This window comes from Cygnus olor, chromosome 13, assembly GCF_009769625.2.
Source record: "Cygnus olor isolate bCygOlo1 chromosome 13, bCygOlo1.pri.v2, whole genome shotgun sequence".
Taxonomy (NCBI): Eukaryota; Metazoa; Chordata; class Aves; order Anseriformes; family Anatidae; genus Cygnus; species Cygnus olor.
Genome location: NC_049181.1, coordinates 430,749 through 455,185, shown reverse-complemented (window position 1 = coordinate 455,185; position 24,437 = coordinate 430,749). Strand labels below are relative to the sequence as shown.

Genomic DNA, 24,437 nt, shown 5'->3' with positions numbered 1-24,437 from the left:
GCATCTCCAGCTGGGACACAAAGCTGCTGCGAAGGCAGTCAAAGCACATGGGCCAACTGCTTGACAAGCCTCCAGTTCCAGAGGAGGATGCCAGTAAATGCCCTTTGGCCCACGCAAAGCACGTGCACTGGGCAGTCTCCTGAGCTGGTCTCAAGCAGGAATGCAAAAGTGCATCCTGTGTTTGACAGCAGCCCCAGTGCACAGCTAGTGATCCTGCCAAGCTGAATATTCCTTACCAAGGGGGTTTGCTTTAAAGAGCCTGGCTGAAAGACGTGGGGTGTTGAAACACAGCACGCGCATCCCCCGATGAAGTAACTGCAGGCATGGAGATCAGAGGCTCTCAACGTCCTTGTGTAGGCCTGGGAACCCTGAATGTGCTTTACCTAGGAACTACTGAGGTGGCCTGGCCAGTCAAGTGGGTCTCTGCATCTTTCTCACAGGGAACTCACATCTGAGGGCACATCCTTATGCCCGGCGAGTGCCGGGTGGCACAGGAGAGCTGATGGGAGAGGTCAGGTCAGGCTGAAGGAGGTGTTACCATCAGCAAAACACTTGTGCTGGAATCCTGCTTGGCAGCCTACAGCCACAACCAGCAGTGAGCCCTGTTGTTACTGTATGAACAATGACTGCCCAAGCTATGAATGGTAATAGCAGATGAGCTTTCTAAGGTTTTCTCTTGTGTACAGAGTCTGGATGCACCCAGCGAGTACTTTTATAATAAATTTTTGCCCCTCAAACCCTGTGTTTGCTTGTCTATTTTTGGTCTGAGAGTATCTGGATTAAAAACAATGTTACATGAAAATACAGACCAAAAACCCATGCTCAAATGGAGGAGAGGGCAGGAAAAGGGACCGTAGGACCAGGCAGAAGAGTGGTAACAGACAGAAGAGCAACGTGCAGTTAGCTTGCTGGAGCTTATAAAATGTGGTAGAAGTGGACAAGGAGCAACCTGGGGCCTCCCAAAGCTGTTTGAGCGTGCACAAACAAGAAGCGGCAAAACCATCCGTGGTAAGCAGAACAGTGGCTCCGCAGGGGTTTAACATGGCACAGCTGTTCATTAGCACACAATGATGCCTGATTACACACAATTATATGACAGTCACTAGAATCTTTCATAAATGATCAGAGCGTATTTCTCAAGACCTCAAGTCTTGGCCATTAGCATGTCTGATTCCTCATTGGCCAGTGCCCTCCGTCGCTGCGTGGGTGCTGGTTCTAGGCTCTAACCTCAGCAGCACCGTCCTGCTCAGCCGACATTCAGATGGTGAAAGGTGGTCCTTCAGATTTTCACACCTATTGAAGGCACCTTCAGCCAAGTCGTTAGCATCAACTTAGGCAGCATGGATAATTTGGCAGAATTAAGCGTGGCAGCTGGGCACCCAACCACACCTGAGCTCAGATGCTCAACTTCCAGCAGAAGTTTCCCTCAGACCTCCGCGCTGGGCTGGCTGTAGCCCTGAAGGTGGGCACACACCGCCAGCTGCCTCAGTGCCAGCACCACCACCAGTCCCTGTGCCAGCCCCATGTCCTCATGAGGCATCGCTGCATTAGCAGTGAGCCACTGCTTGGCACTGGGGGGCACAGGTGGGAGGTAGCAGCCAGCCCCGCTGCTTGTGTGCTCCCCAACCGTGAGGGTGCAACGGCAGGGGGGGAAGTGCATTCACACAGGGAAAAGTCAAGCAGAAAGCCAGTAATTAAATTTCAGCTTGTGCTTTTTAATTTCAGGAAGGACAGGGCCTTGGTGATGTTTGTCATCTCTTCTTGTCTGCCGATACTCCTTGCATGTGAATTACTCATCCTGGTAGGAATTGGTCTCACTTGGCACAGTAATAAACCACTTCTCCTGCTGGGCTCATCTTTCACAGCTGTGCATGTCCGTGGTCTCCTTGACAGAGTAATTGTGGCACTGAACCTCTCAAATGCGCCCTGCACCATTTTCTCTGCGTTCCTGTCTCCTCTACAGGGTAGGTTAGAGAACAGTTAGTTAAATTTTGGTTGCTAAAAATGAAGACTTAAATCCATTAGAGAGAACTGAATTTCCAGGGCCAAGTTTCTTTCCTTTCTCTCCTTCCCGACAGATGATATTTTTATTGTTCATTCTCTGATTTTTCCATTTTATATTTTACACAGTTTTCCCCCTGTGTGTGTGGTTCTCATTACTTCTCCGCAGGACATAAGGGCAATTATATGTGAATGAAAACACACATTTTATAGCAATTATTGGATTATTGACTGTGCTTGCCAGGAGACAGAAAATCATTTTTCTTCTGCTTCAGGTAAACTCACCTTGCAACCCCCTGGGCTGGCTCACAGGGACTCTCCAGACGCAGCTTTCCAAAGGCAGCCAAAAAGCTTCATGACTCATGTGTTTGGGGTGCAGCTTCTCCAAATGTTTTGTGCTGCCCAAGCCGGGAGCACAGCCACAGTGCTGGCGCTTCATGGCGCAGGGGAAGCTCCAGGCAGGCCTGGGGCCGAGCCTGGTCTGAAGGGGAGCCCCCCCTGGCCTGAGCCCCCCCAGCCCATGCCCCCTGGCTGCACAGCCAGGGCTGAGGAGTGCACTCACGGCTCAGAGCACCGTGGGACAACCATGAGAGCAAAGCCTCCCCACTGGAACCAAGCTGGGAGCAACAGATTAAAAACGAGGGCACGCTGCCTTTTGTTGGCAGCAGAAGTTCATTTTTAGGGGAAAGCATCGCTGCTCCAATCAGAAAGTCCTGTTCATTAAAAATAAACACTGTTTTTCTTCAGGGACAGCCTGATGCCAGTAATTATTACTCTTCATAAAAAATACATTATTATCCCAGTGACATTCCTGTATTCCTTCTCCGAGTCCTGGTGGTAAATGAGTCTTTTTGAGACTGGCCAGCCTATTTCAGTGCAGCAGTTATTACCTTAATGGGAGCCAATAGACTGGATAATGGGCTGATTTTGGATCTGAATGCAGCTGCACTGGGGAACACAGTTTTAGAAAATAAATAATGTGCTTTTGCAAGCCATTCAGTACCTCTTCAAACTCTCCCTCACTTCATCCCCTGAGCTGCTTTTAAGAAATTACCAGATTACAAATAAATACCCCAATCAAACACAATAACAATAGGCCCAGCTTTCAGAATTTCTTACCTCCTACAGTTAATTTGAAGCAAGCAGGAGCAGCGAGCACACGCCACATCTGAGAGCCCAGAGGCTACTTCCAGAGGCCACCCATAGCAAAAGCGACCCCAGCAAGGAGCAGGAGCAGGCTCCCCAGCAGGGCTGCTGCGAGCACCGCCGGGCCCCTGCCACCAGCCACCCGACCCGGCCGTGCCCAGGGGCTGCCTGTACAGTGCCCAGTCCTGGCACACACACCAGGGAGCAGGTTTAGGAAGGAGGAGGTCGGCCCAGCGTCAGCAGTGTACATGTATGTACAAAAATGTATACAAAAATACATAAAATGTAGTGGAAGAAAGGCTCCTATCCTCCAATTCATAGCAGGAGTGGGGGGCAGAGAATGTTTTAGCAATGCTTAAAGCAAAAAGTAGAAAAACACTGGAGGTCTTCCTACCTTCGCCCTCAGCCTCTCCTTCCTTCACAATGGCAGAGGAAATGCAAGGGCGAAAGAAAATCACCGACAACTTAGCTTCAGGAAAAATTGGTAAATCACCTTCTGCCTGTCCCCGGCAGCTGTCACTCATCTTGCACAGGCAAAGAGTGGCCCGGGAGGACAGCAACAACTGCCAGGCAGAGAGCTTGAGGGAGAGGGGTGAGGAACGCAGGCAGGGGTGGAGGGGAAGGAAGGCACTGGAGCTCCCCAAGGTTCCCACTGGGCAGGGCTCCTCCTCTAGGAGCCTGCAGGGACAGTCACCACAACACCCATGTTTTCTCCCATGCTGGAGTAGTAAGGTTGTTCTCCCTTTTCCAGGCTTCTGACAGTTCATCACTGTTAAAGTAATTGCCTACACCTGGCTAGTCCAACAACACCACCACTGCTGCTTGAGCACCTGCTGTGTTCATCTGAGCACGAGCTGCTGCTGGGCTGCAGGGGCTGCGGGCGGCAACTCAGCAGAGCAGCAAAGGCTGGTGCTGACCCCTGGTAAACATATTGAAGGTGGGGAGACTGGTACCCAGGAGTGAAACAAGCTTTTTAAACAACAGCTTGGTGAAGCGCATGATGCCAGGCCTTAGCTTGGTGCCATTCTTATTTTGCTGGTTTTGAAATTGCTGTCATGCTCTAGTTTTTCAGTTTGGAATCAAATAACAAATGGGAAGTGCTGGAATAAAATGTGCTAAGCAATGAGAAGCAACCTCACCAAGCAGGTTCAGGAGGTGTGGGGTTATCTTCCTTATTTTTCTTGCAATGGGAAAAGTGTTGGCAGCAGTTGTAGAGTAATTCCAACAGTGACTTCAGCTGCAAGGGAAAAGGAAATCACCCTGTACTTGCTGTGGGAGGACAAACCATGCTGAGTGATGCTTGACTGAGTCAAGCCTGAGAGTGTCTGTTGCAGGCAAATTACTTGGAGTGATGGACTAAGGCTACAGAAAATGAATCTTAGGCTATCAGTGCAGCTAACTCTACTGTGTTGGTGCAGGTAGTTTTAAACCCCATTAATACAGATGTAATAGATTTCAGGTTTGTTTGCTTTGCTCAAGCAGCTCAGGCAGAGTAGGGGTGTTGCAAATAAGCTAAGTTTCAGAGGATACCTTCGTCCCCTGGCGCCCAGTGGCAGCTTGCCTGCTCTGCAGTGCCTGTGGGTGCTTTTTCTCAGCCCCACTTAAAAATCTCGCCTTCTCCCTAAAGGTGCTCTGGATGCGCTGGGGGGGGTGCTCGATGGCAGGGGGGGGTCCCCAAGTCCAGGCTGCCTGAGCAGCAGCTGGGCAGCAGCCAGCAGTGCTTCCCTCTGCTGCCACTTCAGCAGGTGCTTTGCCATGGGCAGCTTATGCAGCTGAAAATCAGTCATTTCTCTGAACTTAAAAATGTGTTATCCAAGTGAACCAATGCATGAAGGAGGGTTAAAGTCCAGTATTTCATTTGTCTCACAGCTGTTATCATGGGGAGGGAAATGCTGCCTTGGTTCAGGCTGGCCTTCCCATGACAGGGGGTGTTTGCTCTCTGCGGGGTTCATCAGGGGCTGCCCCTGAAACGTGTACTGAGCTGTGCCACAAGGAGTTATAAGCACACGTTTATTTCAAAATCCCTCTCCACCCCCATTTCCAAAAGCAAAACCGGAGAATATCAGGTGGGGAACATGCCCATCCCAATGGAGCTGCTCTGCTCATGAGATGGTTTGGTGGCAGAGGCCAGCAAGCAGGCTGGGGGCACGGTGCTGCCTCGCTCCCTTTTTACTACACATTCACTGCAATGGGCAGCGACCAGAGCTGGATAATCAAACACAAATCCTGAACTAACAACAAAGATGTATTTCAGGCAGGCTGAGGAGCAGTGGATGTTTGCTGTGCCAGCAGCTCCACCCTGCCATGTGCCTCGAGTTAGCAGATAACCTGAAAACACCATGCACAGTTACAGCAGCAGGAGAAGGAAGAAAATCTCTTTTCAGGAGACCCCCAGGAGCTGTGAGCACCCTTTCTCGAGCTGCTTCCACAGGAGGCTTCAGCAGTATTCTAGATGGTTATCTGGAGATTTGGGGGAGAAAATTAGAAAATAAATTGTTTCATAAGGAGAAAAAACTTTACCAAAACTTCTTTCTTGCTTGCTTTGTACATTTCTTCCATCTGCAGTATATTGTATTTTGTTCAGTCTTCTTTGTCTTCCTCAGTGACTGGAAGAGGGAAAGAAACACGTGCTGCTGCCAGCCGTACTGCTGCTCATGGCTGCTCCACCAAAGCTCGGTGTCGCCGTGCCTGCAAAAGCACGAAGGAAAGCCACTGTGGCTGGGGACAAGCCTCCCAACACACTCCCCCCTGTTCCCCTTCAGAACCAAGGCAAACAGGATTTGAGAGCAATGAAGGGAGAAAGAATCTGCAAAAGGTTTAGGCCATTGGTCACTTGACTCCTGTTTGAAATTGGCCAAGACAAGATGTGGCAGCCAGCAATCATTTCTTTCTTGAGAAAAGGAATAAGATCTGTTGCTCAAACACTTGCCCACCATCATTTTTTGCAATGTATCATAAATTATTCCCTTAACAACATCCAAAGTCTGGCAACCTTGGAATTACACTGATTACCATACTAAAGCTGGCTACAAGTGGGGATTTGAACAAAGTCTCTCTCTCTATATATATACATTTATGTACATAAAGTGCCTATCACCACACTGAAAAACATTCTTTGGAACCACTCTGAGGGCAGGGGTAAGAACAGGAGTCGGCCTGTTAGTATCTCAGCACTCCTGTTTCCAACCAATTAAAAAAAAAAAAAAAAAAGAAGAAGCTGCAAGACTTTGTGGGTCTGGCAGAAGCATCTGGTGCAGTTCTGCTAGAATGGCATGAAGCTGTCGACCATAATGTCTTGAAAATCACTGTAACTTTCAGCTACAAGTACCCAGCAGAGCTCCTTGCCAGAGTGGAAATCCTTTCTGCAAGAGACCGCCAATGTTCGACAGCCTGCCAGGACATGATATGGATTAGCTACTTATGTGCACCAGGAAAGCATGCAGGTAGGTCAGACAGACAAAACACTTGGTGAGGATATAAACTTATATACACTAAAGCAGCATTAATTTCAAGTCAATAAGCAGGAATTCCATTAAACGGGACACTCCCTATGATTGTCTCTTATGGTACCCCATAAAGCAATTGTTTTTGTCTCCAGCAGACAAATTAGATGGTCCATCAATCCAATTTTATAAAGCAATTTGTCTGTTCTTATCTGCCAAGGAGATTTTTATGAGGGCTGTCATAGAAACAACAAAAAAAAAAGGCCTCTCCAAAAAAAGGCCTCTCCAAGTGACAGACTATTGTGTTATAAAACCAAGCACTTGGTTTCTGTGAGATTCAGCCTGTTGATTATTATTATTATTATTATATTTTTCCCTGTCACCTCTGATAAGTGACAGCTGCTCTTCACTGGCAGCTCATTGCAGAGAGCAGGACCATCACACGATTTAGCATTGCCAAACAAGGCATTATTAGCCACTCTTGACTCACAGGAGGGAAAACCTTTTTTGTATAGACCAAAGGTGTTACTTTAACCCCTATTACTGGGGGCAAAGGAGTAAATACAGACAGGGGAGACAGGAGGTGAAGCAAGAAATGCTTTGGCTTTGATCTGGAAGGAGACATCCAGCAGCCCCTTAGGAAGGGCTTGCTGCAGCGCAGCACATCAGGCACAGCCGCCCGCACGCCTTCCTCTGGGCACGGTGACCGCCTCCACGCTGACCCCATGCCACCCTCCCTCCTCGTTTAGCTCGGTGCTTCGGGCATACTCTCACCGGGGCTTTGGCAGCATCCGGGGATCTGCTCCTGCATGCCTGCTCGTCCTGACAGCTCTGCCAGGCAACCCCAGGGACTGCAGTTCTGTTCCTGCAGACACCTGAAACGCGGTACAGCCAACAGTACGGCCTCTGGTGTACCTGCTTTGCACAGAATCTGATCAGGACAAGCTACATGGAGCAGCTGTTATTGGAAAGGTGTGTGCCCTTGGGAGTGCTTGGAGATCGAACTCAGGACGTAGGAACATCCATGGAATTTGGGTAGGGACTACTGCTGAGCAGCGGTGGGACAGGACAGCTTTGTGAAAAGCCTTGAATCTTTAAAATGAGAGCTGACTGCAGTGCTATGCTGGGCATAAGAACCAGATCCTTTTCCCTTCAGTATTCCTGCTTGGGCTTCATCCAAAATCTGGGGAGATCAGACGAATTTTTCTCCCCACCACAATGTAGGAGGTGATAGCTTGAGGGAAATGGGTGTTTGCTTTGCAGTCGGTGAGAGGGTAGAGCAATCTTCCCTGACTTGCGGGAGAAACTCTTCTCAGCTGGCCATGGCAGTGGCTGTCTGTTCGTTATTTTCCAGCTGCTAATTCCAGGTGTGCACTTTGCATCCAAACTTCCTGTGTGAGGTTTGGGGGTTTTTCTCCCTCTTCTCCCTCTGGGTATCAGCATGAACAAATCTGCTAATTTTTATAGTAGTGCAAGAGGATGGTCTCTGATGCTGGCCCAGCTGCATTCCCACTTCTCAGGGCTTGATCTGGATCTAACTGAGAACATTTCCATTTATTCCTTTGAACAGACTTTCTGTACTGTTTTCAGCTTGAAGAGCTAACTGCTAATAATTCTATTCTGCTTCTCCTTCCTGAGCTAATTTTCTGACTCATTGTGCATTTTTTCTGCTTTGCTTTTCCTCATCTAGTTGGCATTTTGTGGTTTCTTTGTTCATTATGTGGTGGGGCTATATAAGGGGATTTGCCTCTGGAATTCAGGTATCCTCTGCACTGTGTTCTCTGTTATCGCCTTCATCAGCAACTCTGCTGAAGGCAGTTGGATACATTTGGCATGAGCTAACATGAGTAAATCTGGGTTGTTAATCACTCAGACATTTCCCTGTTGAATCTTTGCATACTGATTTGCGTGTGCTCGGGTAGTTCCTGTGGAGCAGGCTCCGGTAAGTCGCTGTCTTAGGACTCTGTCCTCCAGGCTCACCCTCGGGATCTTGCCTCCCACAGTGATAAATCTGAGTCACCTGCGTGCTGGCAAGGGCCACAGCCAGGGCAGCAGAGGCCGGTTCAGCCTGGCAAGGGACAGGACAAGGGCTTGTGCAGCGGTTGGGCTGCCTGGGACCACTCTGCCCACTCCACAGCAGCCCACCCCACCATCCCAGCTATGAGAGCGTCCAGGGCCAGAAGGGCCGCGGGGAACTGACGGCACAGGTCACACCTACGTTGCCCATCCAGGTGCCTGCAGCAGCCACAACCAGCCCCGGGGGCCTGCTAGGGCAGCAGGGGGACAGGAGCACCCAGGAGAAGGACTGGCCACAGCCGTGATGCAGCACACGCAGCTGCCTGGGGCGCCGTTCAGGAAGCCATTCCCACATGTGAGCGTGTGTCTGAAGACAAAGTGTTAAGCACTTCAGCATCTATTTACCTGCTGAGTAGGCTCAGACCCTGACACATTTTAGCAAAAGCAGATTTCTTAAGTTTTTTTCTTCTGAACATTGGCCAGGTAAGCCTTCTAATGGTAGGAGCAAGCCTTGTTCCTGCATTTCAGCGGAGGTGCACCCTCTTGCCCCTCAGTCACTGTACCTTCCGAAGTCAAACAACATAGCTCAGCTTTCCTCCTTTTTTTTTTCTTTTTCTTTTTTTTCTTTTTTATTTTCCTTTTTTTTTCCTTTTTTTTTCAAGTCATGCATCCTAACCTTTCCTTGCAAGCTGATTAGCCAGTGCATCCATCCTCAAGTGATATGAGAGCCCCTAGGTAATGAGTAAAGCATGTGAGGTTTTGAATCTCATTCAGGCATTGATAATTGTCAGTCCAGATAGCAAAGTCATTACAAAGATGCAATACAGACAGTTCTTACATCATGCCCATTTAGGGGAGAAAAATCTCAGCAATAAAGACATGCTACAGTTTACAGATCTAAGGAAAAAAGCTAAGTTACTTTTCATAGCAAGAGACAGCTAAATGCATGGCAGGAGGACTGGCAGGAAATCAAGGCATGAACAGAGACCTACTTTGGACTGAGGTCTTTGATTCCTCCAGAAAAAGATCATGAAGCCATTTAAAGATAGAAAGAAAAAAAGAAAAAAAAAGAAAAAAAACCAACACTAATAAATCTTAAAGATGGACTTGAGACAAGCTTGAGAGATTTCTGATACTCCCATAGCCAACAGAAGTGACAGGTGCTCCCAGACCACTTCTTGTACCAAGAGGATGCCAGGCAGATACAACCCCAGGGCTGGCTCGCTGCTCCCCAGAAGTGTGGTTCTTTCTAGGGAAATGGGCAGCCAGTCTGTACCAGCACTCTTGGACAAACATCACAAGAAAATACAGAATTACAGTGAGAGCCATGTTTCTCATGGAATATATCATGTTAATATTGTTGCTATGGTTATTCCATAGAAGCCTGAGATATACCATGAACATTGAAAGAAAATGTAGAAAGATGGATCTCTTCGAAACCATGTGTTTTGTGTGCACACATAAAGTGGACTATGAAAAGACATACTGAAAACAACTTGCAGAGAGCACAATGAACACATTTTTAGGCTTGGTTTAAAGGTTCTCTACTTTAGAGCAGTGCATTTTGTGGGATTATTCCAGCCTTTCTTGATCTCCAGTCTTGGTGCAATTTATTAGAGGGGTGGCATGATGGGGAGGGGACAGCTCTGGCTAGGTCAGAAGCAGATTCTGTTCCCAATGCCCAACCACTGCTCAACACTGCTTGCAAAATCACATAGCAAATCTGATTTCTGTCTGCCTCTTTGTCTCTTGTCCTTGTCTTTTTCTTTTTTTTTTCCTCTCTCTCTCTCTACTTTTTTCCATCTTCTTTTCTTCATCTACCTCCCAAGCACATCTAAATTAAACTATATTTTTCCCAGGATTGTAAACAAAACTTTCCCTCTTATTCTGAGTCAATTCAGCTGTCTAAATGAATTTCTCTTACAACAATTAGTAATTATGTAGAATAATTTCATTCTTCAGTTAGTGAATGCTACAGCCCTGATGCAGTATTTTGTGGCCTTTAGTTCCTGTGTAGGTTTATTTGATGAATTAATGGATTTATAATAGAAATTAGAAGGAATCCTTACTGGACTAAATGAAATTGTGTCTAATTATGAAGCACAGCTCCAGTCTAAGCCGCAGTGTGGGAATGATCTCTTCCTGCTCACCGGCTCTGCTCCCTGGGTGCCACTGAGGGTGGAGGTTTTGTTGCTCGGAGCTCTGTGTGCTGGACACGGCACGTCGCTCCATCCACTTGTTCCTCTGGAAATCCCATGCAGCCAGTGTTGCCTGCATTCATGCCCTGCCTTTCAACACAGTTATTCATGTGGCTCTAGCAGCCAAATTAAATTCTTCCCTTACCTTTACCCGCATAGCCCTGCTGGAGCTCTACACCCCCTGGTAGTGCCGGCAGCGCCATCCTGCGCTGCTCCCGCTGGCGCCCCGCTGCCTGCTCACGCTGCTGCGTGCTCCCAGCCCCACCAGCACTCCTGGGCAGTTTCCATCTGTTTGCTCTGCAGATCCCAAAGCAGCAAGGGGGTAGGACAGTGCCGGGGAGGAAGAGCAGCCGTACTTCACATGGAAACCGCTGCTGACTTACCTTACCCTTCACTCCGCTGGGAGGCTTTGGTATAAATTATCTGGCGAAATCATCTATGGACAAAGTCTACCTGGATGTCAAAGTCCTTCCTTCGAACACGTCAAAACCTGCACACTTCTGCAGCTCTGCAAAGCCCTGCTGGTATCACGGCACACATTACAGGCTCTGACACAGACCAGCAATGCGGGAAACTGGGGTCCCACAGCCTGTGCTGTTAAAATGATGGGAGCCCCCTGGAAAGCAACCACCCCATCCATATCATCCCACGTCCCCTGCATGCTTGCCTGCTCCTTGGACCAGTTTCAACTGCGGGGTTGGAGGGTGTTTGAAAGGCTGTGTTTCCACAGCACTGAGTAAAGCAGGTACTACTGTGATACCAGTAAATAATATGTGAAAAGCAGTAATAATAAACCAGAGCAGCAACACGGATTCCTGAGAAGAAACAGGGAGATGCCCTTTGATGTCCACCAACCGACTCACCTCTGCCCTTTGGCTCACAGATCGGTGTTGGCTGTCTGGACGTTGACAGTGGAGCAAATGGTCTGGGAGGAAGGTCCCTTCCTGCACCTGGCCTGCTCCATCCATGCCTCTCGGCAGGACGTGATAACGGGCGGCAGCACGTTGTCCCGAGGTGGAGGTACCTTCTGGCACATGCAGAGCAGGGACTTGAGCTCTGAGCGGAAGCTCTCGTTCAGCCAGCAGTAGATGAAAGGATTGTAGCAGGTGCTGCTCATGGCAAACCAGTGCAGGGCAAAATAGAGGGAGTTCTTCGTCTTGATGCCTAGGCTGGAGATGAGCACCACGTAGCAGTTGAGAGGGAACCAGCAGACGGCAAAGACCACTACCACTAGCATCAGCATCTTGATGCTCTTCTTCTTGTTCTTGTGGTGGGTGATATACTGCTGCGTGGTGATGTCTCCAATGGCATTGCGGAGCCACAGCTTCTTAGCCAGGCGTGTGTAGGTGACAGTGATGATGAGCAGGGGCAGGAGGTAGAGGAGAAGAAAGGTAGACAGGTCCAGATACTTCCAGACCAGTTCTGCAGGCTCAGGAAAATCGGGGACGCACAAGCTCCGGACAGTGGCTTCCCTTGAAAACAAAGAAATATGTATATAGCATGTGGACATTGCTTTGTAAATGGATGCTGCTAATTTGGCAAACCATAGTGGGGCTTTCACACCACCCACAACCACATCCTCAGGCTTCTAATGCTGACAGAGGAGGGCCAGATATTGCTAATCTCAACCAAACAAAGCTTACTCAAAATTGCTTATTTTCTGTTTCCCAGAAGGCCTTCTCTCATGATGTTCTCCACATCTTTCTCACTGAGGCTGACTGGCTACTGTGTATTTGTATCACCTTTCCTCCTAAATTGTCGTGTTGTCTGATACAAGAAAGTCTTAGAAAGACAATGTGGAGTTTCTTCTTTGAAGCTGCAGTGGATTTTAATTGAATGAGTCCCCTTAACATGGCAAGAAGTTGCTCCTGAAGGCCCCTTTTACAAAAGGGGCTACTGTGGAAGAAGCACTGAACTGATCAGCCCTGCCCCTTCCCTGCGCGTGCCTGGGCACAGACACAGCAATGTCACCTTTCTCTTCCTGAAAATCCCAATGCAGGAGGAGAGGGGATAGTGGGTGAGCACCACTGAACTCCCTGCTCTTCTCCCGTCTTGTATGTGATTCCTACACACCAAGGTAAAGCACACATGATGCCCAGGTTTCCCTAGACGTGTCCACCCAGAAATCCAGCCCAGGATGCATTACTCCTATTGCGGATGGCCTGTTCAAACTGTTGTCTGGCCACGCACAACTGACCCGATACTACTGGGACGCAGAGGAGTTTCAGGACACGCTTGGGTCATCACTGCAGCCTGCTTGCCCTAGCTCTGACTTGTCTTTGCCACGCTGGACCTGCAGCCGCTGCCCACACTGCTGCAGCCGCCCTCCTGCCCAGAACCCCACCGCGGGCAGCCGGGGCTGGAGGCCGAGAGCTGCACCAGGGAGCGCTCAGGTGCCCCCTGCAGAGCCGTCTGCACCCCCGACAGCACGGCTTCATGTCCTGCCTGTCGTGTTTCCTCCAGGGACCTTACTGCTGCCTCGTAAAACAGGCACAGTTACTGGAAAACGGGGTTGCTTAACGTGGGTCTAACTTAAACACCACAGTTTAACTTCTGGTGGCTAACTAACAAAAATAAATAAATAAATAAAAACAATAATTAAAAGACAAATAAATTTTAAAAAATAGTTTAACTATATCTGACAGCTTAATTCAACAGAAATTAACTAATCTGCCAAATTCAGCACAACAGACACATGCTCTGTTAGCATTTCTCTCACTGCGTTGCTGCTCTCAGCACACGTACCTCAACAGCCCCTGCAGAGAACCAAGTGTTCCTCCACACGGCACAGCAGATGACTGGAAACAATAACACCCTAAGAGGAAGGGGCACTCAGAAATTTATTTCCTGTGGATGTTCTCTCCTTTTCTTTCTTTTTTTTTCCCGTTTTTTTTTTTTACTCCATTTTGCCCTTTTCTCTTCAAACCTTGTCTTCTGTTCACTTGTTAGCCTCCATCAAGCCACATTATTTGCTGCAGTATTGATTAATATCTTTAATATCCTGTTTTCAACCCTTGGAGTTGGCTTTTGTGCCACAAATAGAAGATTGCTTGGAAAAGGACTTCAGTGAGCGGAGCTGCGCCTGTGAAGAGGTAGTACGAAGGGCAGGGGAGCAGAGCTCCTCCGAGCGGAGCCACAACAGGCTCCGAGGATGCTCGTGGTAGAGGAGAGCAGACGCGCTTCCTCCTGTGGGGCATGGGGAGGCCAAGCCATGCCCTGGGGCTGCCGGCTGGCCTGCAGGTGGTGCAGCCGTGAAAAGCAGCTCCCGCCTGCTCAAGGACGGTGGCTGGCAGAGAGCGAGGCTGGAGAGGCCGCTGTGTGTTGGTGGAGCCCAGAGTCACCACGGATTTGGCCGTGCCACCGCACGCCGCAGCCAGCGGGATCCGGCGCTGCTGGAGCCCATCCCCTGTTCCCACGGGAGGAACAGCTCCCTGCTCGGCTGTCACAGGGGCTCCTGCCCCACAGGACCTATTATGGGCGATATTACAACCGGGATTTTTATTCAATGGAAAACAGCGATGAGAATAACATGTCCTGGAAGTCCTTATATCGCCGAGCTGCCTCATGCCAGCTCGAGGCTAGGTTTCCTCTGGGCACGCTAAAGGACAAGCAGAGACAGGTGCAGTGAAAGAGATAGCGGCATTTGTTCATTCATAAGCAATTTGTTCAGTAATAGCCTGAGCGCAGCTGCGAAGCAATGCAAGCACTGGAGTAACCCAGCACTTTGTTTACAAAGTCTAAGCAGTTGAAGATCTTATATCCCCCCATAAGGCATCTCTCAGCAAATAAATCATAAGCACAAGCAAGAAAGAGCTGTGAAAGCCCTGATTACTCTCCTATTTTTTATAACCTCCTGTACGCAAACAGCTATAAAAAGCCTGAGCGAATAGTTGAATGGTCTCCTTGTCACACTGATAGGAGAGAAGTGGCCGTACTGTAGGAAGAAAGACGTTTGTCCTTTATGCAGGAGCTCAATATCTACAACAAAAATCTTTCTCTTGCTGTCTTCTTACTCTGCTCCCTGGTACTCGGCTCTCAAGCCGAAAATTCCAGTCCCTTGGCCTCAAGCCTGGCATTCCTGCAAAACGCAGGCACCAGCAGTATGAAGCGGCACCATGAAAACCACATGCAGTGTAGCATTATGGCCTACTTTGTGGCCGGGAGGTAGCACTGACACCACAGGCGTGCAGGTTGTGGGTTCTCCTGACCTGTGTTGCACACCCAGGGCTAAAGTTTAGCATGGGTCCATAGGCATTCCTGCCAAGTGCCACTCTTGAGGCTCATGAGGACAAGAGGAGCACAGTAGATTGGATAATGTAGAGGAACAACAGATTGCAAGGGCAAACCCAAACAAGATTTCTGATTCTTTATTTCTCCCTAGTAGAAAGGGTGGCTTCCTAATAATGAAAGCCCTCACTAGACTAACAGGTAGATGAGAAGATAAGCATATTTTTTATTTTTATTTTTTTTCTCCAGAGCAGAACCTTCACTTTCTTCTGATACTTCAGAAGTCTTCATGTGGGTGTGAAATTCCACTTTACCTTCTTTTAATAGTTTTCGTTGTTGTGTTCAGCCAAGCAAAGAGCCCTCTTCATTGCTAGGGAAGACAAAGAAGCATACTAGAAACAGTTATCTAGGTGGTTTTCTGTATAGTCTTGCTAAAGCAAGTACCAGATGTTTACGTGATAGGTTTTATTTTCTTTCTTTTTCAAACTGCTGCACCTGCTCTCCACTTCCTCCTTGTCTGGGTACTGGGCAAGCTGGATAGACATGGTCTTCTTGGAACTGAAAAGCTGAGTAAGTGTGAGGAGGGAAGAGGAAGGGCCCTTGGGAGAAGAAACTGGGGACAGACCCCACCCTGAAGGTGTGATGAAACTCAAGGAGGCCCCAAGCTGCTGTGCCCCAGCGGAGCCGTGCCGCCTGCCCACCTGCGCCTTACAGCCTACCACCAGCACGAGGCTGCACAGGTGAGACTAACCCGCTCGTTCTGATTTTTGGGAGATGAAAACAAACCAAGGTCCTGAGCACGTACGTGCACTGAAGTGAGCCAAGAGGCTCTTCACAGCAGCCACCTCTGCTGTAGGAAGTTAGATTTTATTCACACACAAATTCCCGCTGATTCCACCAAGTTCTTGCCTTCCCCCCCGAACCTGGGAGCCCCTCCAGGAGCTCTGCCTGCTACAAGCCACCACTACTGCAGCTGAAGGCTGCAGGACGCCTTGCTTGGAAGGGGTCAGATGTGCCAGGGAGTAACTCACCTGTAGTTATACTGGAAAAGCTTTTGATAGATGGCATGTGGCAGGGAGAAACAGGTTGCCATCAGCCAGATAACAGAAATGCTCAGCGCTCCTTTTGTTAGTGACATCCTTTGCTTTAGTGGGTTCAGAATGACCTGTAATAAAGACTTCACAGTGACTCTTATCTCATGGGAAAGCAAAGTCCCTCCACCAGTACACACAGCAGAGGTATTTTTCACATGATCTAATGCTATTAAGAAAATAACATCCATGATTAGGAAAATGTCCTGCTTATTAGAGTGACCTAGAAAATGGCAACCCTTCAACTTTTCAGAAGTGTTTTCAAATAAACTTTTTCTCTATTTTCTTCTGTGAGACTAATTTTCTTTAAATTGTAGGTTACTTCAAAAAAAAAATCTACACAAGTCTCTTCAATAATGAGTACGTTCATTTATTCTATACGAATTACATAACGAAATGTCTTCTGTACTAGCTAAACCTATCAAGCTGAGCCCTTCTCCCATGTTTTGAGGGATTAACTCACCTTTTACGAAATTTCCTGAGTTAGATTAAAAGATAAAGAGCTTATAAAAGCTCAGTCTGAAGAATATAATTTTGGCTGATAGGTGTATATATAATACAGGAAAGGAGAGTGACTGCTAGAAATAAGCACTGGCCCGGTCTACCTTCTCTTTTGTCTACTTGCAGTACATTGAGTATTTATTACAGTAAGTAAGCAACTGATGCAGCTTGGCTGTAGGCAGATGGCAGGAAAAGTCTTCTCACAGCTCCGACGTGTCCTCCCAGTGTTTCCAACAGAAGTTTCTCACTCTGCCACTCCCCTTTATGGTCCAGCATCAGTCCCACAGTTACACTTCAATCCTCTGCTTTAGAACTTTAACATCAGGATTGCTTTTTACTCACTGCTACAGTGAGATGAGAAATGCTACCAACTCAATCTGCCCTGCAGCTTGATGATGCAGCAAATGCCCAGTGGGAAAAGAAGAACAAAACAACAAACAGGTGATGAGGTCAGAATTTAAGCTCAGGATGATACAGACCAGTGTTTTATGGTTTTAGGGATAGAAAGCTGAAAAACTTGAAAAAAATCCCTGTATAGCTGAACAAATGCGTTGCATTCAGCAGTGGCTCTGCTGTCTTTCAAGGCCCCCATTTAAAATAAAGCCTGAACCACCGGCTCAGCCGAGGCTGGCAGGGGCTTGGGAGGAGCCTTGCAAGGGAAGCGCAGACAAGCAGTGCCTCACCTGGTGCCTGTCCAGGGCGATGGCTGTTAGAGTCAGCGTGGAAACGTGGAGCGAGCAGTACTGCACAAAGCGGCTGATGTGGCACATGGCCTTCCCAAAGACCCACGTGCTGTTCACAAACCGAACCTGAGGGGAAAACAAGCCATCAGTAAGCAAATCCGTAGGGAAAACCCCTGGACAGCACCCGAGCCAGCGCATGCTTTTTGGTTGGCCGTCTGGGCAGCCTCACCTGAAACCCAACTAGCTATGTTGGATTTCAAAACACTTTACAGAAGAGTTTATAAGGTTAAAAAACATAGTTGAAATGAGTGGTCCTGTTGCAGCCCTCCTGGCTTAATCACATAAACATCATTTGTGAGCAATGGTAATAACTTTTTGATTATACTTGGAAAAAGTGGACCATGGTTTGCTCACACAACCACTCCCTGCAGGTCTGGAGAGCGTTCACTAAAGACTTTACCCAGCTGGTAGATCTGAAGAATTTGCCGTCTTTCTTCCAGTTACCTAAGTACAACCAGCATTCAAGTTGTTTTGACCCACTAAGTCTTAAGTTTGACCTTGTAATTCCCCAGCATGTATGTTAACGTCACATACATATCCAGACACCTATTCTCCATTCCCCAAACTCTTCTGATTTGTGTCAGTTCAGCAGCATACCTGGAGAGACTTCAGAGTCTTTTAGGAAATACAGAGTCTGGAAGAGCACGGGGAGCGCACAGTTTGCTGACCAGAGTTTTACTTGCCTGGCAGAGTTGTCTATCAGACTTATTTCTGTTGGGTTCATGCCTCAGTCCTAGAATAGCATGAGCAGAGAGCCTGCGACCACTGGACAGAGCATTTCCATGAGACTCCCCTCCTGGCTGAAAAGACAACACAGCATGCCACTTACCAAGGTAAAAGGCGTGTTGAGCAGCGTGATCATAATGTCAGAGACCGCAAGATTGACAATGAAGAGGCTGGTGGCTGAGTGCATCCTCTTGTTCTTCAGCACCACGTGGCACACCAGCATGTTCCCAAAGAGAGACATGATGATAATCACCGAGTATGCCACGATAAGGAGAGCCTTCACTGTTGGCTTCTGGGACTCTGGCTCATATTTAGCCAGCTCAGCAAATTTCTCCCACTCCACAATGCGGCTGTCTGTCCAATTGAAGGTGGTCCTGTTAGTTGCTTGGTAGACTGACATGAGTTTGACCAAGGAAGAGTAATGGTCAAACTCCTCAAGAAAACCCCTCATCTGTGGCCCGTACGAATGAAGCAGGGAGTGAGGCATGGCAGGTTACCCAGACCCTGATCACTCAGAGCAGCTGGGACCACAGCTCTAGCTGACATAGCAAGTGATCCATCAGCTTCAACTGCTCAGTTCCCCAGGAAGCTGATGAAGATGCAGTTGGCATTATGAACAATACCTTTACGTGCAAAGCCAAAGGGAGCCTCTAAGGTGTGATGGGTTCCTCAGGGGCAGAGGCAGCACTGGGGAGTATTTTCAACAGGCACACTGGAAAGGGACTGGTTTGGCACTGCACACCCTCAACTGCTTCATATATCGAGAACAGTAATAGCTCCACAGGTTGGCTGAAAAGAATAATTAGTTATTACATGAAGCAAATGAAGGAAAACCTCAGATGGAGCTTGAAGTTGCTTTAATTCCATGTCAGCTTGTTTTAATTTGTTCTCAGCTGAGTACACTTTTCCTCCAACTTTCAGAGAAGGCTGCTCAGTTGGTGCTTTCATCCTCTACTTCAAAACACCTGGTTCTTTCCTGTTGAAACAAAGACAGAGCCATTTGGGATACCATTTTTAAGAGCACAAGAAGCTTTTGTCTGCATCTAACCCGAGCAATTATCCCGAAGTGGTTCAGAATGTGGAAATCACATCAGAAGTTGACTTTGGTCTATTTCATATTTTCTCTTCTAAACAACAGCTGAATTCTGCTTACAGCGTTTCATTTTCAGTGAGAAAATGGTCTCTCCTGCAAAAGGTGAGACTTAGCAATAAAAGTGGCATGCAAGTTCCAGACTATATACTTATACCATATACGAACCAGTATATAATGCTACATGCACCAGAACAATTCACTAGACAAAAAAAAATCTCTGCTTACTCACCTTTAGGCCTCCTTTTACTGTGTTTACATATTTCTGATGATTTTAGATTGCACTGATCTGTTGGTGTTGGGTGGAACTTATGAACCACGCACACCAGTATTTCTGGATATGCTGCATACAGGAGGAGAAAGTTGTTTAGAAACTCTTTCAGGTTCTCAGAGAGGAGAGCCTGTTTGTTTTGTACATGCAATTCCCTTCAAGCTCCATGACTGTGTGCACAAATCAATGGACCTCATATGGAGTGCAGGATTAATAATCAGTGCTTTCAGATCTCTAAAAGCTCCCTGAAATACCTCCCCACACAGCAAACTGTCAGGCTGCTGAGGGCAGCGAACTCGCTGCGTAGCAGGTGGTGGGCCTGAAGCAGGCTTTCAGCAGATCCGGAGCTCTAACTCACTGTCTGCTCGTGCCTCTGGACCTCAGCTGCAAATATCACTGAGCAAGAATCAGGGATCAACAGTTTTCTTACAGAAGTAAGCTGCAGGAGACTGCATATGTGTATTCATACCCATACATTCCCATAATAACCTCTCCTTTGGCTTGTCTGCTTACACTGGTGAGTGTTGGGAATACAGAGGACCTATGAGAAGATACCTCTCAAAAGCAGAGAATGTTAAACAACTTGGGGTGGGAGGAGGGTGGCATTATGCAGGAGACAAAGAGAAGAAGTAGTTTTGAATACAGGCAGTGGCTGTTTCCCGGGCAAATTTATGAGTGAAATAACCCTGAAAGGACAGGAAGCATGACAAATGCTCGTGGATTCTGCTACAGCAAAGCATCTGTAATGCAACAGGCAGAAAATCACAGTCTCCACACCTGACCTCATTATTCTCTGTTTCAGTATCTGCCCAGCCCTAGAGCAGGTCCTAATCTGACTTTCTCACAAGACATGGTGCTGGGGTGCTGCTATGAAACTGAAATGAGAGCTGCAAGTGAGGAAAGGGATCATTCATCCTGTTTGAAGAAGATGGCTGGCACAGGGGACTCATTGCAGCGACACATCTCTGAGACTAGGAGCTTGGCACAACTCAGAAAGGACTTGATGCTCACACCAGAAATGAGAGCATCCAGAACTACATTCACCTGGACTTCTGCAAGGGGAGAGCACAGTCTCTCTGCTTCACTTGGGGTGTTAAAAGACCTGTGAGGTTTATCACATCTGGGAAAGGCGCACATGGTTCTCCATGCCTCTTTGCTGTCTGCTGTGGTATACGCTGAGGCGATCATTCTTTATGGTGCACGGCTGGGCAATGAAAGGAAGCCACGGTGATCTGTAGGGATAGCGCAGTGTACGTGTAACAAAGAAAGACAATTTTAGTCAGCTCCAGCAGAACCACTTTCATCTTTGAACAAGCACATCTGGGATATTCATGCTGCAATGAAATGCCATCACTGAGCCTGAGAGATGATGCTGTGGTATGACAGAAGAAAACACCTACTGCCTTCCCTGCATCTCATGTGTACAATTGTCTTTGCTACCCTGAGAGAGAGGCTTTTAATGGAAGCTGAGTTTCAAGAAACTACTACAATACATGGGTCAAACCAGATCAAGAAAAATCTCATGACTGATTATTTAATTTAAAAAATGTGCAGACAGGTTTTCTGAAGTGCTCATGTGACTGAGAAGCCTATTTCTCATGCACTACCTGCACTCTAGGTAGTTCACAGTGATCAGGGAGCCACGGCCTTAAGTGTGGGTAATGAAGGGGGACTTGGTTACTACTTTTCTTTCGTGCCTATGTCTTGGTACCTGTACAATCAAATCTGTTTCAGCTGTTCCAGCTGAAAATTAAATAAGCAGCTTTTTCAGCTCGATCAGCCTTCTGACCTGGCCCACTCCATGGCTGAACCTTATTTCTTCCAAGGAAGGCTCTAGGAACAAATAGACAAGGGGAATGGAAGAGCTTAAAAAGATGACGGAGCTACAACTTGATTTTCTGACATGGAATTTCTCCTCAGATCTTTCTGTATCCACTAAAACGTTATTTGAGGTGATTGTTAAAGCTGTCAGCACTGGCTGTTGCTTTAGACCACAGGTGCAGCAGAGATGGCCACCGTGTCTTCCTGAGAAAGTGTTTAAATGCAGATTACCCTGATGAGTTGGAACACTATGGCTCCATGCAATATGAGAGTTAAGCTTTCAACTGAAAATTATACAACTATATAACTTAATATAATCTGAAGGACCGGGGAGGAAGATCCCACCTCAGTTCAACTTTTCCTGGCTCTTCTACTATCTGGTTGCAAGAGGCTGGCTAAATACACCTACCTGCTTTAGCAGTAATTTCTTCCTGATGCAGAAATATTAACCCTTCATTCCAAAGAATTTAAATACATCTTTCCAACCACAGTCTGTCAAATTACTTGAATTCTCAATATAAATCAACACTTCACTCCCTGCACCGGATAAATCTTTAAAGGAGAGTACGCGCGTTGCAAGCACAAGTTATACACAATTCCCTAACAAAACCCTAAAAACAGGAGGAAACAAAACCTAATACCCGCCGCCACTTACGTCCCCTCGTGCCATCCTCCCGCTCGCATCCTTTCCTCGGGAAGCCCCCGGGGCTCGCCAGGCGCCCCTGGGGGTCCTGCTGCCGGCCCCCGGAGCACGCCGGGCGGGGGCTGCGGGCTGGGCCGGCCCGGGGGCTCCGCTCCACCCCCGAGCAGCCGCGGAAGGCTGGAGGCGAAGCGAGGCCGGCCGCGAGCTGCGGCGCTGCTGCGGGGGGCGCTGCCGAAGCCCCGGAGCCCCCGCCCCGGCAGCAGACGGGGGGGCGGCGCTCCCCCACCGCGGGCAGCCACCGCCACGGCCCGGCCCCTCCCCGGCCCCGCCGGGCCGCAGCCCTGGGGCGCGGGGGGCGCCCGGGAGGTGCCAGGGATGGATCGGGCACGGAGCTCCCCCCCGGAGCGGCCCGAGGGCAGCTCCCTCGGCCACGGCCATTCCCGCAGCGGGCGTGAGCTGGGGGGCTCCCTGCCGCCGGCTCCCGGAGCTTTTACCGAGGGTTTGCTCTGACGGCAGCCCCCGGCTCTGCAGAGCGTGGCTGCCAGGAGGACCCGAGCGCCGAGGCACACGATTCATCTCCCGGCACGTACGAGTGGAGTTAGAGAGCAACGCCGGGGATTAGCGATTCTTTGGTTTATTCTGTGTCGTGGGTTCGCGTATGCTTTACAGGCACATAAAGGAGAGGTCCAAAGACAGAAGTTTCCTATAGAGAGAGCTCTATGGGAATCACAACTCACATGTTCCTCTATGACATTTTAGAAGAGTGAAAAGTGCTTTACAAGGTTCATGCTATTCTTTCACTTTGAAAGCGTAAGAAAAAGCAGATAGGATGCTTGATACGTGTAGTAAAATTGTCACTTCCTTTTGAACAGAAGCTGTTCATCAGTTCTTGTGAAAAAAGAACAAGATTCTTTTCTTCTTACTCCAAGAGGTTTGGTTGGTCTCAAAAGTCATTTACAGGAGCTAGAATGGTGCCTTGGTTTCTCCTCTGTGTGGGCTGCCAGAACACGCACACCCTGATGCCAAGGATAAAGCCTGGTCTCCACCACACATTAATTCCCAGACCAGCTGGCACAGAAAGTTAGTGCCTATGGCACCTTTCTGAAAGGAAATTGCCAAGAAGCTTGACTGGAAGACCAATGAGCTCAGTGAGGATCTTTGCGTTGTCTTCACTGGGCTCTGGATCAAGTCCCCAGCCTGGGAAGCACGGAGCCAGGCTGCGTGCAGTCCCGGCGAGGACACGGCGGGTGCTGCAGCGCAGCCTGCGGCCAGGCTGCTGGCAGTGGGCTGAGGCGGTGGGTATGGGGCCAGCGGGTGGGCATCGAACACGGACAGGGTCCTTCACTGACCTTTTGGTATGGAGCATCTGGCTGTGCAGAGATGCTGGCAAAGTAATTAATGGGAAAGGAAAAAAAATCACAAAAATCTTCAAGTCTGAATTTTTGAAGTGGGGCTCTTAGTGGATTTGCAGCACTGGTGCATTCTTCTTAGACAAGTGCTTTTTCCCATCTCTGGAACCCTCTTGACAGATTTTGACACAGATTTGCAAAAACACAAAGGCAGCTTAGGTTTCAGTTAAAGATTTTAGAAAACATATCTCTGAAGTGGAGATTACTGTCTTTCTCATTTTCCACCCTGTGTATGTGTGTGTAGCTCACACCTTATTAAAAAAAAAAAAAAAAAAAAAAAAAAGGTTTGGTTTTCTGTCTGCTTCCAGTCTCCCCTATGATCTGATTCTGTCCATGGCTGCTTTCCCTCCTTTCCCTCTGCACAATTTTTGCTTCTTACCAGTGTTGTTTTCCTTTCCATAGTCCACCTCCCTTTTCCTCCCATCTTGGTCTCCTTGGTGCTATGACTGACCATTTTGTTGTTAACACATCTTTCTTTCTGGTCCAGAAGTTTAATTACAACACAACTCCTTGGTTGCACTAGACTTCTATCATACACAGTGTAATGGTTTTAGGTTAAAAAAAACCACTCAGTTGTATAAAGATACATGAAAACTAAAATTAAGTTAGATGTCAGCCATCTAACTGTAGGTGAACTTTGCTATCTCAGCTGAAGGAAGCTGAAATGATCTCAACACAAGGCAAACACCAGCCGGGCCTGACAAGCCCTTTGGGTTCTGCATTACACAGTTGTTAGCAAAGCTAAGTGGTCCTTCGCTGGTGATGGCACCTCGGTGCCCTAGCCACAGGGCTGCTGCCTCCCCCGCCGCCCAGGGATCTTCCTCTCCCCAGGTTGCCAGCACCAAGCACAGTCTTTTTCTCTTTCCTAAAGTCAGACTTTCTCTGTGTTACCATGCAATGGAAGCTGGCCATGGGCATGCTACCTAACTCACTGCCAGCTGCCAAAGCAAGTAAACAGAGGTGATCATTTAAATATTTTTACTGTTGTTTGCAGTTTGGATGTCTGTTTGTTGAAAGTAGACCGAGCATGCCAGCATCTGCTGCATCAGAATTTTGAGAGACTTTTTGAGAAACCGGTGAAGAACTTCCTAGTAAATAGAAGAGAAAGAGA

The 24,437-nt window shown here is 48.1% G+C and overlaps 1 protein-coding gene across 15 annotated transcripts; it reads right to left on the bottom strand.

Annotated features, from left to right (window-relative positions):
- Window positions 1-737: 737 nt before the first annotated feature.
- LOC121077095 (probable G-protein coupled receptor 83) lies at window positions 738-22,175 on the bottom strand. Of its 15 annotated transcripts, XM_040571908.1 has the most exons (9): window positions 21,930-22,166; window positions 20,498-20,685; window positions 19,415-19,525; window positions 18,927-19,068; window positions 18,050-18,166; window positions 17,307-17,432; window positions 16,063-16,196; window positions 11,668-12,276; window positions 5,375-5,607 (listed from the first exon to the last, which is right to left on the bottom strand). In XM_040571908.1, exons 4-8 carry the CDS (start codon window positions 19,038-19,040, stop codon window positions 11,682-11,684), a joined length of 1,086 nt encoding a protein of 361 aa, XP_040427842.1. In that variant the 5' UTR covers window positions 19,041-19,068; window positions 19,415-19,525; window positions 20,498-20,685; window positions 21,930-22,166; the 3' UTR covers window positions 5,375-5,607; window positions 11,668-11,681. The 15 variants fall into 15 exon arrangements, 12 of the variants coding, with proteins under 12 accessions (XP_040427842.1, XP_040427841.1, XP_040427840.1 ...); XM_040571907.1 differs by lacking the exon at window positions 19,415-19,525; XR_005823892.1 differs by lacking the exons at window positions 18,050-18,166; window positions 19,415-19,525; window positions 20,498-20,685 and adding an exon at window positions 738-1,957 and having other exon boundaries at window positions 3,121-5,607; window positions 18,196-19,068; window positions 21,930-22,158.
- Between the last annotated feature and the right edge of the window lie 2,262 nt (window positions 22,176-24,437).